Source organism: Pan troglodytes, chromosome 11 (assembly GCF_028858775.2).
Source record: "Pan troglodytes isolate AG18354 chromosome 11, NHGRI_mPanTro3-v2.0_pri, whole genome shotgun sequence".
Taxonomy (NCBI): domain Eukaryota; kingdom Metazoa; phylum Chordata; class Mammalia; order Primates; family Hominidae; genus Pan; species Pan troglodytes.
The window spans coordinates 9599165-9612832 of NC_072409.2; the positions used below are offsets into that span (position 1 = coordinate 9599165).

Here is a 13668-nt window from a genome sequence, read left to right on the forward strand (position 1 = left end):
TCTAGGCTCTTCAGCCTTGGACTGAGAATTACCCCAGTGGTGTCCCTGGTTCTGAGGCTTGCAGACTTGGACTGAGCCACGCTACTGGCACCTCTTGCAAATAGTCTCTCAGGGGACTTCTCAGCCTCCATTAATTGCGTGAGTCAATTTCCCTATAAATCCCCTCTCATGCACTTTGGGAGGCCGAGGCGGGTGGGTCACGAGGTCAGGAGATCGAGACCATCCTGGCTAACACGGTGAAACCCCGTCTCTACTAAAAATACAAAAAATTAGCTGGGTGTGATGGCGGGCACCTGTAGTCCCAGCTACTTAGGAGGCTGAGGCAGGAGAATGGTGTGAACCTGGGAGGCAGAGCTTGCAGTGAGCCGAGATCGCGCCACTGCGCTCCAGCCTGGGCGACAGAGCGAGATTCTGTCTCAAAAAAAAAAAAATGGCTGGGCAAGGTGGCTCACCAGCACGATCTCGGCTCACTGCAACCTCCACCTCCTGGGTTCAAGCAATTATCCTGTCTCAGCCTCCTGAGTAGCTGGGATTACAGGCATGCGCCACCACACCCAGCTAATTTTTGTATTTTTAGTAGAGATGGGGTTTCACCATGTTGACCAAGCTGGTCTCAAACTCCTGACCTCAGGTGATCCACCCACCTCAGCCTCCCAAAGTGCTGGGATTACAGGTGCGAGCCACCGCACCCAGCTGAGAGTAACTTTTTTTTTTTTTTTTTGAGACGGAGTCTCCCTCTGTTGCCCAGGCTGGAGTGCAGTGGCGCGATCTCAGCTCACTGCAGGTTCGGCCTCCTGGGTTCACGACATTCTCCTGCCTCAGCCTCCCGAGTAGCTGGGACTACAGGTGCATGCGACCTCGCCCAGCTAATTTTTGTATTTTTGGTAGAGATGGGGTTTTGTCGTGTTGGCCAGGCTGGTCTCAAACTCCTGACCTCAGGTGACCCACCCACCTCAGCCTCCCAAAGTGCTGGGATTACAGACGTGAGCCACCGTGCCCAGCCTTGGCTGTTTGTATATCTTTTTTGGAAACATTCAGATTTATGATTTGCAGATATTTCCTTCCATTCCATGGGCTGTCTTTTCATTTTCTTAATGGGTATCCTTGAAGCACAAAAGTTCTTAATTTTGATGAGGTCCAGTTTATTTTTTCTTTTGTTGTGTATGCTTTGGATGTTATGTCTGAGAACCCCAAGGTCACAGAGATTTATTCCTATGTTTTCTTCTAGTTTTCTTGTTTTAGTTCATATATTTAGTTTTGTTTTTGTTTTTGTTTTTGTTTTGAGACGGAGTCTCGCTCTGTCGCCCAGGCTGGAGTGCAGTGGCGTGATCTCTGCTCACTGCAAGCTCCGCCTCCCGGCTTCACGCCATTCTCCTGCCTCAGCCTCCAGAGCAGCTGGGACTGCAGGTGCCCACCACCACGCCCAGCTAATTTTTTGTATTTTTAGTAGAGACGGGGTTTCATTGTGTTAGCCAGGATGGTCTCGATCTCCTGACCTTATGATCCGCCTGCCTCGGCCTCCAAAAGTGCTGGGATTACAGGCATGAGCCACCGTCCCCAGCCCATACATTTAGTTATGTGATTCACTTTGAATTAATTTTTGTGTATGGGGCAGGGCACATGGCTCACACATGTAATTTCAGCACTTTGGGAAGCTGAGTGAAGGGGTGGCCTGTCCCTCCACACCTGTGGGTATCTTGTCAGGTGGGACGAGAGACTGAGAAAAGAAATAAGACACAGAGACGAAGTATAGAGACAACAGTGGGCCCAGGAGACTGGCAAGCAGCATATCAAAGACCTGCACCAGCATCGGTTTCTGAGTTTCCTCACTTTTTATTGATTATTATTTTTATTATCTCAGCAAGAGGAATGCAGTAGGAGAGCAGGGTGATAATAAGGAGAAGGTCAGCAAAAAAACATGTGAGCAAAAGAATCTATGTCATAATTAAGTTCAAGGGGAGGTACTATGCCTGCATGTGCATGTAGGCCGGATTTATGTTTCTCTCCGCCCAAACATCTCAGTGGAGTAAAGAATAACAAGGCAGCATTGCAGCCAACATGTCTCGCCTCCCGCCATAGGGCGCTTTTTCTCCTATCTGAGAATTGAACAAATGTATAATCAAGTTTTATACCAAGACATTCAGTTCCCAGGGGCAGGCAGGAGACAGTGGCCTTCCTCTATCTCAACTTCAAGAGGCTTTCCTCTTTTACTAATCTACCTCAGCACAGACCCTTTACGGGTGTTGGGCTGGGGGACAGTCAGGTCTTTCTCATCCCACGAGGCCATATTTCAGATTATCACATGGGGAGAAACCTTGGACAATACGCGGCTTTCCAAGGCAGAGGTCCCTGCGGCTTTCTGCAGTGCGTTGTGCCCCTGGTTTACTGAGACTAGAGAATGGCGATGACTTTTACCAAGCATACTGCTTGTAAACATTTTGTGAACAAGGCATATCCTGCACAGCCCTAGATCCCTTAAACCTTGATTCCAGACAACACATATTTTTGTGAGCTCAAAGTTGGGGCAAAGTGGCTGGGGCAAAGTTACAAATTAACAACATCTCAGCAAAGCAATTGTTCAAGGTACAGGTCAAAATGGAATTTCTTATGTCTTCCCTTTCTGCATAGACACAGTAACAGTCTGATCTCTCTTTCTTTTCCGTACATATCCCCCTTTTCTTTTTGACAAAACCGCCATCGTCATCATGGCCTGTTTTCGCTGGTCACTGTCTCTCCGGAGCTGCTGGATACACCTGTAGACCAGCAACAGAGAACAGACATACAAGGATTAATACAAAATTTGCAATAGTGGAACTTCCAATGGTTTTAACCCAAGTGATGGGGTTAAGATTTGTGAGGCCATCAGCAGCTTTCACCATTGCCTCAGTTTCTGGCACCAGATTAAACTGGGCTTTTGATGCCTCAACAATTTGTTCTTTTAATTTAAAAATATCTAAAGTAAGGTTATCTTCTCTTCCTTGTAGATGGCGTCTAACCATGTCCCAGTGATGTTCAGATTCATTATAGGCTCGAGGTGTAATACAAAAATCTGACGTATTCCAGTCATACTGTAACTGAAAAAGATATTCTAAGCTCATGAGCCTATCTCTCATTCAAATGACAGTTTGTCTACGATCATTAATTTGGTTTGCCAATTTTTGGTCTATTTGAGTCTGAGAATTCCACAATTTTGAGGAGTTCTTTTGCCAATTATTTACATATTTTGTAGTTTGAACAGAGGAGTGTAAAGCAATTCCAGCAGCCGCAGCAGTAGCTGTGACTGCAATAAGACCCATAATCACTGCAATTAAAGTAAAAATGAATCTTTTGGATCTAGTTAGAACTCCTTTTAATACTTCTGTTAAAATATGGATGGATGGGGAAGCCTCCCACGGTCGGTCCATGGACACAGGGATCTACACACCCTCTCTTGCCCTCACTGGCAGAATATGGTGCTGCCAATCAAAAGTTGAATCAATGCAAGTAAACAATCTACAATTTTCACAGGTTATAGTTTGGGAATCTGGTTTAATAACTATGTTTCCTACAATTAGCATATAAGGGCGTTTTACACAACTTCACAAAGGAATTGTCAGATTGGAATTTAGGTTAATAGTATAATGTGGCTTATGATTTCTTGTTCCGATAACTTGATTTCCAGACCAAATTCTAATGTGGTGCGAGGCCACAGTAAGCTTTCATAATGCTGGATGTTCAGGAGCAGTAACAGGAATAACTTTGGTTGAGGTGATGAAATTCCCTTTTCACCCCATTTCCATGGATAGGGTGATTTTAACCTTCTATAAACCTGGTCTAGCCTTTCAGTTAAATCACTATCATAGGCCGGATTAGTGGGCCAGACAGATGGGGTCTGTGAACATGAGTGAGTCTGGCCCGTACGATCATAATATAATTGGTCTCGAGGGGCCCAGTCTATAATAGTTCCAAATTTATTGTTTTGTAATACCACCACAGTATCAGCCACATATTTTTCCCAAACTAAGACTTCTGGGTCTTTTGATTCTTTGGGAATTTCCTTGAGGCAAGGTCCCCTTAGGCCTAAATTTTAATGATCTTTGATAAGAAGAGTCCTGTAAATTATTCATTTGTGACCCAAGTGACATTCCACTTACCATATGATAAGTAAATTTATTGGTGGCACTGACAGTAGATACTTCTACCAACCAATTTTGGGTTGTAGGCATTAAGCATCCTGGTGCTTTCCCCAGGCAAATAGGAGGATAATGATACCCAGTGGAAATGTTTATCATCATTCCTTCTTCTTCAGGTTGGGCAGGGCCACGGTCATCTGTGGGTCCTGGTACCCATGCACTAATATTAACATATACTTCAATAGAATATTATCCATCCAAGTGACTGCCTGAATTAAGGGCGGGAAAGGCACATAGGCCCAGTAAGTATAATTAGCTGCAGCTGCTCCTGCAGACATAGTGAGACTTACCACCGTAGATACAATCATTAAAGCTGCAAGCAGCATATTCTCTGGAGTTTGTGTTACCCTTGGGTACTTTAGGCTTTTTTCAGCTAACTGTGTCAGCTTCTTTAGCTGGGCCCAGGTCGGCGGCTTCGCTTTTTTGGTGGATGGCAACTTTTTCTGTAAGTTGTAGGTACCCAAACTGAAAGCTGATTTTCCCCTGGTGAAACACAAGCAAAACCTCTCCCCCACGTTATCACCTTCTCTATTTTTTATGTTTTATTTTTGTTGTCTTTTTACCAAATCAGTTTTTCCTTATGTGGGCTGTTCTTTTTACCAGTAAAATGTTGTTCTGCAGAAGTAGTGGTCTGATTTCTATAAATGTTAAAAAAATTTAAAGTATAGAGTGCTAGATTAAGTTGCATCTGGGGAGTGTTATATTCCTTACTGTCCTTTTCCTTTTTTTGTTTAAACAATTGAGCTTTGAGTGTTCTATTACTTCTTTCACTTATGGCCTGTCCTTGGGAATTATAAGGGATTTCTGTTGTATGTGTAATTTTCCACTGATTTAAGAATTTTTGAAATGCTTTACTACAGTATCCTGGCCCATTATCTGTTTTAATTTTTTATGGAACTCCCATGACAGCAAAACAAGATAATAAATCTCTTTTAACGTGGGAAGTATTTTCTCCTGTCTGGCAGGTTGCCCATATGAAATGTGAATAAGTATCAACTGTCACATGGACAAATGACAATTTTCCAAATGAAGGTACATGTGTGACATCCATTTGCCATAATGCATTAGGACATAAACCTCTGGGATTAACTCCTGCCTCCTGAGTTGTACAACATTTTTTGCCTGTTTTCATATGATATCAAATTTATTTTTTAGTCCTGATGCATTTACATGAGTCAAGGCACAAAGTTTTTATGCTTTTATGAATGCAGATGGTACTAGCAAGTCAGCTTGTTCATTTGCCTTAGTTAAAGGCCCTGGTAAATTAGTATGTGTTCGAATATGAGTAATATAAAATGGGAAATTTCTTTTTCTTACAGTTTGTTGTAACGAATTAAACAGCTGATTTAACTGATCATCCATACTATATTTGATTAGGGCTGTCTCAACATCCTTTGTAGCCTGTACTACATATGCAGAATCTGAAACAATGTTAATAGGCTGATTAAAACCTTGTAACACTGAAATGACAGCAACCAACTCTGCTCTTTGAGCTGAGTGATATTGAGTTTCAATGACTTGTTCTTTTGGCCCAGTGTAAGCCACTTTTCCATTGCTGGAACAATCAGTAAACGCCATCAGAGCATTTTCTAAAGGTTTATGTCTGGTAATTTTAGGTAAAATCCAAGTAATCAATTTTAAGAACTGGAAGGTTTTTGTTTTTGGGTAATGATTGTCAGTAATTCCCACAAAATCAGCAAGACCAATCTGCCATGCAGCAAAATTGATAAAAGCTTGTCTAACCTGTTCCTTGTTTAAAGGAACAATGATTTTATCTGGGTCACTTCCACACAATTTTACTATTTGTAGTCTTGCCTGACCAATTAATGTAGCCATTTGATCTAAGTACAATGTAAAAGTCTTAGTTGTACTGTGAGGAAGGAATGACCACTCCGCAAGATCAGTATTTTGAACAATAATGCCTGTTGGAGAATGTGCAGTAGCAAAAATCAAAAGTTGGAGTGGGGCTAAATGATCTATTCTATTTACTTGTGCTGACCGAATTTTTTCTTCAACTAACTCAATTTCTTTAGTTGCCTCTGGAGTTAATGGTTTTTTACTGTTTAAGTCTGGATCCCCTCTCAAGATAGAAAACAAATTTGACATGGCATAAGTAGGGATGCCTAGAGTTGGCCGAATCCAATTAATATGTCTTAGCAATTTTTGAAAGTCATTTAATGTTTTTAATGTGTCTTTTCTTATTTTTATTTTTTGTGGTTTAATTTTCCTTTCCTCTACCTGCATTCCCAAATAATGGAAAGGAGTAGAGGTCTGAATCTTATCAGATGCTATTGTCAGTCCTGCGTTTGCAACATCTGTCTGCAGAAATGTGTACCAGTCAATTAATTTGTCTCTTGTTTCTGCAGCACACAAAATATCATCAACATAATGAATGATATAACAGTCTGAAAACTTGTCTCTAACTGGTTGAAGAACTTGAGCTACAAAAGTCTGACAAATAGTTGGACTGAGGCAACACTTTCCACTGAAACCTAGCTGGTTCTTTATTATTTACGGCTGGTATAGTAAAAGCAAATTTTTCAAAATCCTGTTTTGCCAGAGGAATGGTAAAAAAGCAGTCCTTCAGATCAATTATAATTAAAGGCCAGTCTTTGGGGATCATGGCCAGAGAGGGCATCCTGGGTTGGAGAGCCCCCATGGGTTGTCATTATGGCATTAACAGCTCTTAAGTCAGTCAGCATGCGCCATCTGCCTGATTTTTTCTGAATTACAAACACAGGAGAATTCTAAAGAGAGAAAGTGGGTGAAACATGTCCTTTTTAAAATAGTTTTTTAACTATTTTATGTAGCGCCCCCAACTTTTCCTTAGAGAGCGGCCACTGTTTGACCCATACAGGACACTGCAGGGCGAGTCTGAATTGCTCCTTCACTGTAGTGAACTGTAGGTTGGGCAATAATGAGTGCCACGAGCCAAGTCGCAGTGTGCCTAGTTTCAGGCTGCCTCCCCCAGCACTCACTCGGCTGAGGAGGAGGTGGCCATCGTGGTTGTAGCCCCAATGGCCCCAATGATTCTGGACTTTTTCCTTTTAATTTTAATGTTTCAGGATATATTACCTCCTGTAATTGATTGTAGTCAACATTTTGCGTTGACTGAGCCATTACCGGCTCTGCTACATATTTACAATGTGAACTTTCCGTTCCTTTCTTGAACTCTGTCTCTGCCTCTTCTTCACAATCTATCACACAGCTTTCAGGGGCATCAGAAACTGAAACACTATCTTCTTCTATTTGAAACGGTTCTAAAGTTGCTTTAATAATGGCCCAATCATTCCATACTGTAAGTGGGATGATTTTACCTTCCCTACTTGCTTGTTTTAATTCCTTGCCAATTTTTTCCCAATCTTTTAAATCTAAAGTTCCCTGTTCTGGAAACCATGGGCAGAATTGTTCTATTGTTTGAAATAGCGTAATTAGATTTTCTGTAGAAGCTTTAACTCCCCCTCTTCTTAAGAGAAAGGCCCCACATTGGGTGCCAGATGAAGGGGTGGTCTGAGAGACTGAGAAAAGAAATAAGACACAGAGATAAAAGTGTAGAGAAACAACAGTGGGCCCAGGAGACTGGCATGCAGCATATCAAGGACCTGCACCAGTACCGGTCTCTGAGTTTCCTCACTTTTTATTGATTATTATTTTTATTATCTCAGCAAGAGGAATGCAGTAGGAGAGCAGGGTGATAATAAGGAGAAGTTCAGCAAAAAACATGAGCAAAAGAATCTATGTCATAATTAAGTTCAAGGGGAGGTACTATGCCTGCATGTGCATGTAGGCCGGATTTATGTTTCTCTCCACCCAAACATCTCAGTGGAGTAAAGAATAGCAGGCAGCATTGCTGCCAATGTGTCTTGCCTCCCGCCATAGGGCGGTTTTTCTCCTATCTCAGAATTGGACAAATGTATAATCGGGTTTTATACTGAGACATTCAGTTCCCGGGGCAGGCAGGAGATAGTGGCCTTCCTCTATCTCAACTTCACGAGGCTTTCCTCTTTTACTAATCCACCTCAGCACAGACCCTTTACAGGTGTTTGGCTGGGGAACGAGCAGGTCTTTCTCATCCCACGAGGCCATATTTCAGATTATCACATGGGGAGAAACCTTGGACAATACGCGGCTTTCCAAGGCAGAGGTCCCTGCGGCTTTCCGCAGTGCGTTGTGCCCCTGGTTTATTGAGACTAGAGAATGGTGATGACTTTTACCAAGCATACTGCTTGTAAACATTTTGTGAACAAGGCATATCCTGCACAGCCCTAGATCCCTTAAACCTTGATTCCAGACAACACGTATTTTTGTGAGCTCAAAGTTGGGGCAAAGTGGCTGGGGCAAAGTTACAAATTAACAACATCTCAGCAAAGCAATTGTTCAAGGTACAGGTCAAAATGGAATTTCTTATGTCTTCCCTTTCTACATAGACACAGTAACAGTCTGATCTCTCTTTCTTTTCCCTACACTGAGGAAGGAGGATTGCTTGAAGTCAGGGGTTCAAGAACAGCCTGGGCTGGCCAGGCATGGTGGCTCATGCCTGCAATCCTAGCACTGTGGGAGGCCGTCATGAGCAGAACAACTTCAGGCCAGGAGTTCAAGACCAGCCTGGCCAGTATAGCAAAACCCCATCTCTAATTAAAATACAAAAATTAGCTAGGCATGGTGGCACACACTTATAATCCCAGCTACTCAGGAGGCTGAGGCAGGAGAATCACTTGAACCCAGGAAGTCGAGGCTGCAGTGAGCTGAGAAGGCACCACTGCACTCCAGCCTGGGTAACAACGTGAGACCCTATCTCAAAAAAAAAAAAAAAAAGAAAGAAAATAAAAAATTTATATGTGTGTATTCCGTGAGATAGAGGTCCAAATTCATTCTTTTCTTTTTTCTTTTCTTTTCTTTCTTTCTTTTTTTTTTTTTTTTTGAGACAGAGTCTCACTTTGTCTCCCAGGCTGGAGTGCAGTGGCGTGATCTCGGCTCACTGCAACCTCCATCTCCCAAGTTGAAGCAATTCTCTGCCTCAGCCTCCTGAGTAGCTGGGATTACAGGTGCCAACCACCATGCCTGGCTAATTTTTTGTATTTTTAGTAGAGACAGGGTTTCACCATCTTGGCCAGGCTGGTCTTGAGCTCCTAACCTCATGATCAGCCTGACTCGGCCTCCCAAAGTGCTGGGATTACAGGCATGAGCTGCCACACCTGGCCCCAAATTCATTCATTTACATGTGGATATTTAGTTGTCCCAGCACCATTTGTTCATTTGTTGAAAAGATTATTATTTCCCACCCCCAACCCCCGCTTTTTTTTTTGAGCCGGTGACTTGCTCTGTCACCCAGGCTGGAGTGCAGTGGTGTGATCTCGGCTCACTGCAACCTCCGCCTCCTGGGTTCCAGCGATTCTCCTGCCTCAGCCTCCTGGGTAGCTGGGACTACAGGCATGTGCCACCGTGCCCTGCTAATTTTGTATTTTTCGTAGAAATGGGGTTTCACCATGTTGGCCAGGCTGGTATCGAACTCCTGACCTCAGGTGATCCGTCCACCTCAGCCTCCCAAAGTGCTGGAATTACAGGCATGAGCCACCACGCCTGGCCTCCCCACCTTTTTTTCTGAGACAGTCTCATTTTGTCGCTTAGGCTGGAGTACAGTGGCACGATCTTGGCTCACTGCAACCTCTGCCTTCCAGGTTCAAGCAATTCTCCTGCCTCAGCCTCACAAGTAGCTGGGACTACAGTCATGTGCCACCACGCCCAGCTAATTTTTTGTATTTTTATTAGAGATGGGGTTTTGCTGGTCTCAAACTCCTGACCTCAAATGATCCTCCCACCTTGGCCTCCCAAATTGTTCGTGTTACAGGCATGAGCCACACCCAGCCTCCCAATTTTTTTTTTTTTTTTTTTGAGACAGAGTCTTGCTCTGTCACCCAGGCTGGAGTGCAGTGAGTGGCACGATCTCGGCTCACTGCATCCTCCACCTCCCAAGTTCAAGTGATTCTTCTGCCTCAGCCTCCTAGTAACTGGGATTACAGGTGCACACCACCATGCCTGGCTAATTTTTGTATTTTTAGTAGAGACGAGGTTTTAGCATGTTGGCCAGGCTGGTCACAACTTCTGACCTGAAGTGATCCACTCGCCTCAGCCTCCCACAGAGCTGGGATTACAGGCGTGAGCCACCATGCGTGGCCCCCATTTGAGTTTCTTAGCATCTTATCAAATAGCAATTGTGACTGTTTATTTCTGGACTGTCAGTTCTATTCAATTGACTTATATATCTATCTTTAAGCCAGTATCACACTTTCTTGGTTCCTGTATGTTTGCATTAATTAAGCTTCCAAATTGTGCAGTGTGATTTCTTCAATTTTTTTCTTCTTTTTCAGGCATTTACTTTTTTTTTTTTTTTTTTTTTTTTTTTTTTGAGACATATCTCCCTCTGTCTCCCAGGCTGGAGTGCAGTGGTGGGATCATGGCTCACTGTAGCCTTGACCTCTCCAGGATCAAGTGATTCTCCCACTTTAGCTTCCCCAGTAGCTGGGACTACAGGTGTGCACCATCACGCCTGGTCAATTTTTGTATTTTTGTAGAGACGGTGTTTCAGTATGTTGCCCAGGCTGGTCTCAAACTCCTGGGCTCAAGAGATCCTCCTGCTTTGGCCTCCCAAAGTGCTGAGTTTACAGGTATGAGACACATTGCCCTGCTTGAATTTGTTGATTGCATCTCCATGGTGTTATTTAACATGTTCTTCTGTCCCTGTATTTTAGTCATTCAACAGTGTGATCTAATTTAGGGCCACTTTTACAGCAGGAATAATTTGCAGGTGGTGTGTGTGTTTCCAGAGTCAGAACATGTTTGGTTTATGCTCTTGGTGATATTCAGGGCTATCAGTGATCCTCTCCTGGATCATTTTTTAATTAGAGGTGATTTGTGTTTTGAAAGGGTCACTTGGGTTGCTGGGGGGTGTATTGTGTATGAGTAACAGGGTTCTTATAAGGACGGAGTCGGATAATCGTGCAACAGAGCACTTGGTGCTATTCCTGGCACGCAATGACCATATTGTTGTTGTTGTTGTTGTTATTGTTAGAGCTGTGTGTGGGGGACTCAAGTCCTGAGCTCGGAGGCATTTTCTGGCCAGGGCTGTTTCCTCCCTTCTCCCCTGCCTCTGGAAAAGTCTGCAGTGCCCCAAGGCTCTGGGAGGCATGTTCAGGACTGCAGCAGCCATCTCTGTGCACCTGGTGGGGCCCCTTCAGGGAAGGAAGGCTGGAGCCCCACTCACTCGGTTCTTGCACCAGACTGTAAGTGCCCTAACCCCAATACTCTGCCACCTGCATGGCCTGGGGCTTCTGGGGTCTGGCTCGTTCCTGGCTTCAAAGCTGTGCATGAGCCTTCTCTTTCAGGAAGCCCTCTTTAACTGCAGCCTGTATGTGGGCTTCTCCCTTGCCCCTGCTTCTCTAGTCTAGAACTTGTAGCTCTGCATCTGAATAGTCAGCTTGGGCGCTTTAGGGTGCTGCTTCCCATGATCCCCTGTGCCCATCCCAGAACCCAGTACATGGTAGGGACTCAATAAAGTCAACTGAGCCGGGTGCGGTGGGGTTCCTGGGCCATGGAAGACCTGGCACTTACTCAAATGGTCCCAAGGCCCCTCCAGGACAGGGGGGCCTGGTGTTGAGATTACTGTGGCTGCCACCCTGACCAGGTCCTTGCCAGCTTCTCCTCTGACCCTGGGCAGGTACCTGAGCCTCTTTGAGCCTCAGTGTCCTCATCTGTTAGATGGAGACTATTGTGGCACCTCTAGTGAGAGTGCAGTGGGAACTGAGCGAGGTGGAACTGAGCAAAATCCTGAGCCAGGGTTCACTATTGACCACAGCAGGCGGCTGAGAAGAATGTTGGATCCCCGGCTCCACGGCCCACCAGCCATCTGGGACTGGCAAACCCACAGGAACGGAAGGTTCCTCAGGGACCACAAAGCCCATGTGAGGTCCCTGCTGCTGAAGGGATTCTGAGGACAGGAGGAGCCAAATTACCTATCCAGGGTCACCTAGCCAAGGCGGGTTAGGACCTGAGTTTGGTGGCTCTCAGGTCTGACCAATTTCTTTCTTTCTTTTTTTTTTTTTTTTTTTTTTTGTGGAGTCTTGCTCTGTTGGGTCGGGCAGGAGTGCAGTGGCACGATCTTGGCCCACTGCAATCTCCATCTCCCAGGTTCAAGTGATTCTCAGGCCTCAGCCTCCTGAGTAGCTGGGATTACAGGCATGTGTCATGACGCCCAGATAAGTTTGTTTGTTTGTTTTTCCCAGACTGAGTTTCACTCTAATGCTCAGGCTGGAGTGCAGTGGTGTGCTCTTGCCTCACTGCAATGTCTGCCTCCCAGGTTCAAGTGATTCTTGTGCCTCAGCCTCCCAAGTAGCTGGGATAACAGGTGCGTGCTACCACGCCCAGCTAATTTTTGTATTTTTAGTAGAGATGGGGGTTTCACCATGTTGGCCAGGCTGGTCTCGAACTCCTGACCTCAGGTGATCTGCAAGCCTCAGCCTCCCAAAGTGCTGGGATTACAGGCGTGAGCCACTGCGCCCAGCCCCTGGCCAGTTTCTGCACACCAGTGGCTGAGGAGGGAGCTGGCCTGGGAGGAACACCAGGAGGGGAGGGGCGAGCCAGGAGCCAGGACCCCAGGACCCTCCGAGGAGTGGATTAGTGCCTCCCTCAGAGTTAGGACATGGCCTTGGGTCCAACAGGCCTAAGTCTGAGTGTGTGTGTTGTGTGGCCTTAAACACATCACTCCCTCTCCTGCACCCTCCAGCCTCTGTTTTCCACCTTCTGTTTTCTCATTGATAAGATAGGCCTGACCAGGTCATTCAGGGAATGAAATGGAAGTGCTTAGCAAGACCTCTGTAAGTGGAGGCTGCTGCTGTCACTGTTGCCATTATCCTACCTCTCCGCTCCACCCACCTCCTGCTCCTCTTCTTTAACCCTCAGCCCTTCCTGAGTCGGACTTTAACCTGGCCAAGTCAGGGCTCTGTCTCAGGACGCATGGAGCCAGGGCTGGAAGTCTCCACTGGGCAGGTGCCAGGCAGCCCCTGCAGGTTGGGGAGGTGGAGGCTGCTGGAGTCGAGAGGAGCCAGGTGAGGGTGTTGGAGCATAACAGGCTTGGGAGGCAGGCAGAAACCTGCCCTTCCGCAAACTCTGATCTCTTCCCCATCCTGGGAGCAGACAGGTTGGTGCTGTGGCCTGAAAGCAGCTGTCCCTCCTGTGTGCAAGCTCGGACCGCTGCACCCAGACAGATTCCATTTCTGACCTTCCACTTGTTCGTCTCCAGCTCGCCATGGCCAAACAGCTGCAGGCCCGAAGGCTAGACGGGATCGACTACAACCCCTGGTGAGCCAGCTGGGCTGGAGAGGTGTGTGGGTGTCCCCTCGGGCATGGGTTGGCCATCCCTGGGTTTACAGCAACTCAGTAGTACTCCAGATGGTGGCGGTACACAGACTGCCAGATTCCAGCCATAGCTCAGGAGAGGCAG

The 13668-nt window shown here is 45.6% G+C and overlaps 1 protein-coding gene across 31 annotated transcripts in view; it reads left to right on the top strand.

Moving 5' to 3' along the window:
- Positions 1 to 13668, top strand: part of KYAT1 (kynurenine aminotransferase 1) — a 59143-nt gene that overhangs the window by 22502 nt on the left and 22973 nt on the right. For 7 of the 31 annotated variants that reach the window (XM_009457289.4, XM_016960402.4, XM_009457293.5 and 4 more), the window contains exon 2: positions 13468 to 13526. The exons of 11 other annotated variants lie outside the window; for them this stretch is intronic. In XM_009457289.4, coding sequence (XP_009455564.2) covers positions 13468 to 13526 — 59 coding nt within the window. Of the gene's footprint in view, positions 1 to 11241; positions 11453 to 13127; positions 13274 to 13361; positions 13549 to 13668 lie in introns of those variants that run through there. 13 more of the 31 variants (XM_016960404.4, XM_024345526.3, XM_054657835.2 and 10 more) reach the window with 4 other exon arrangements.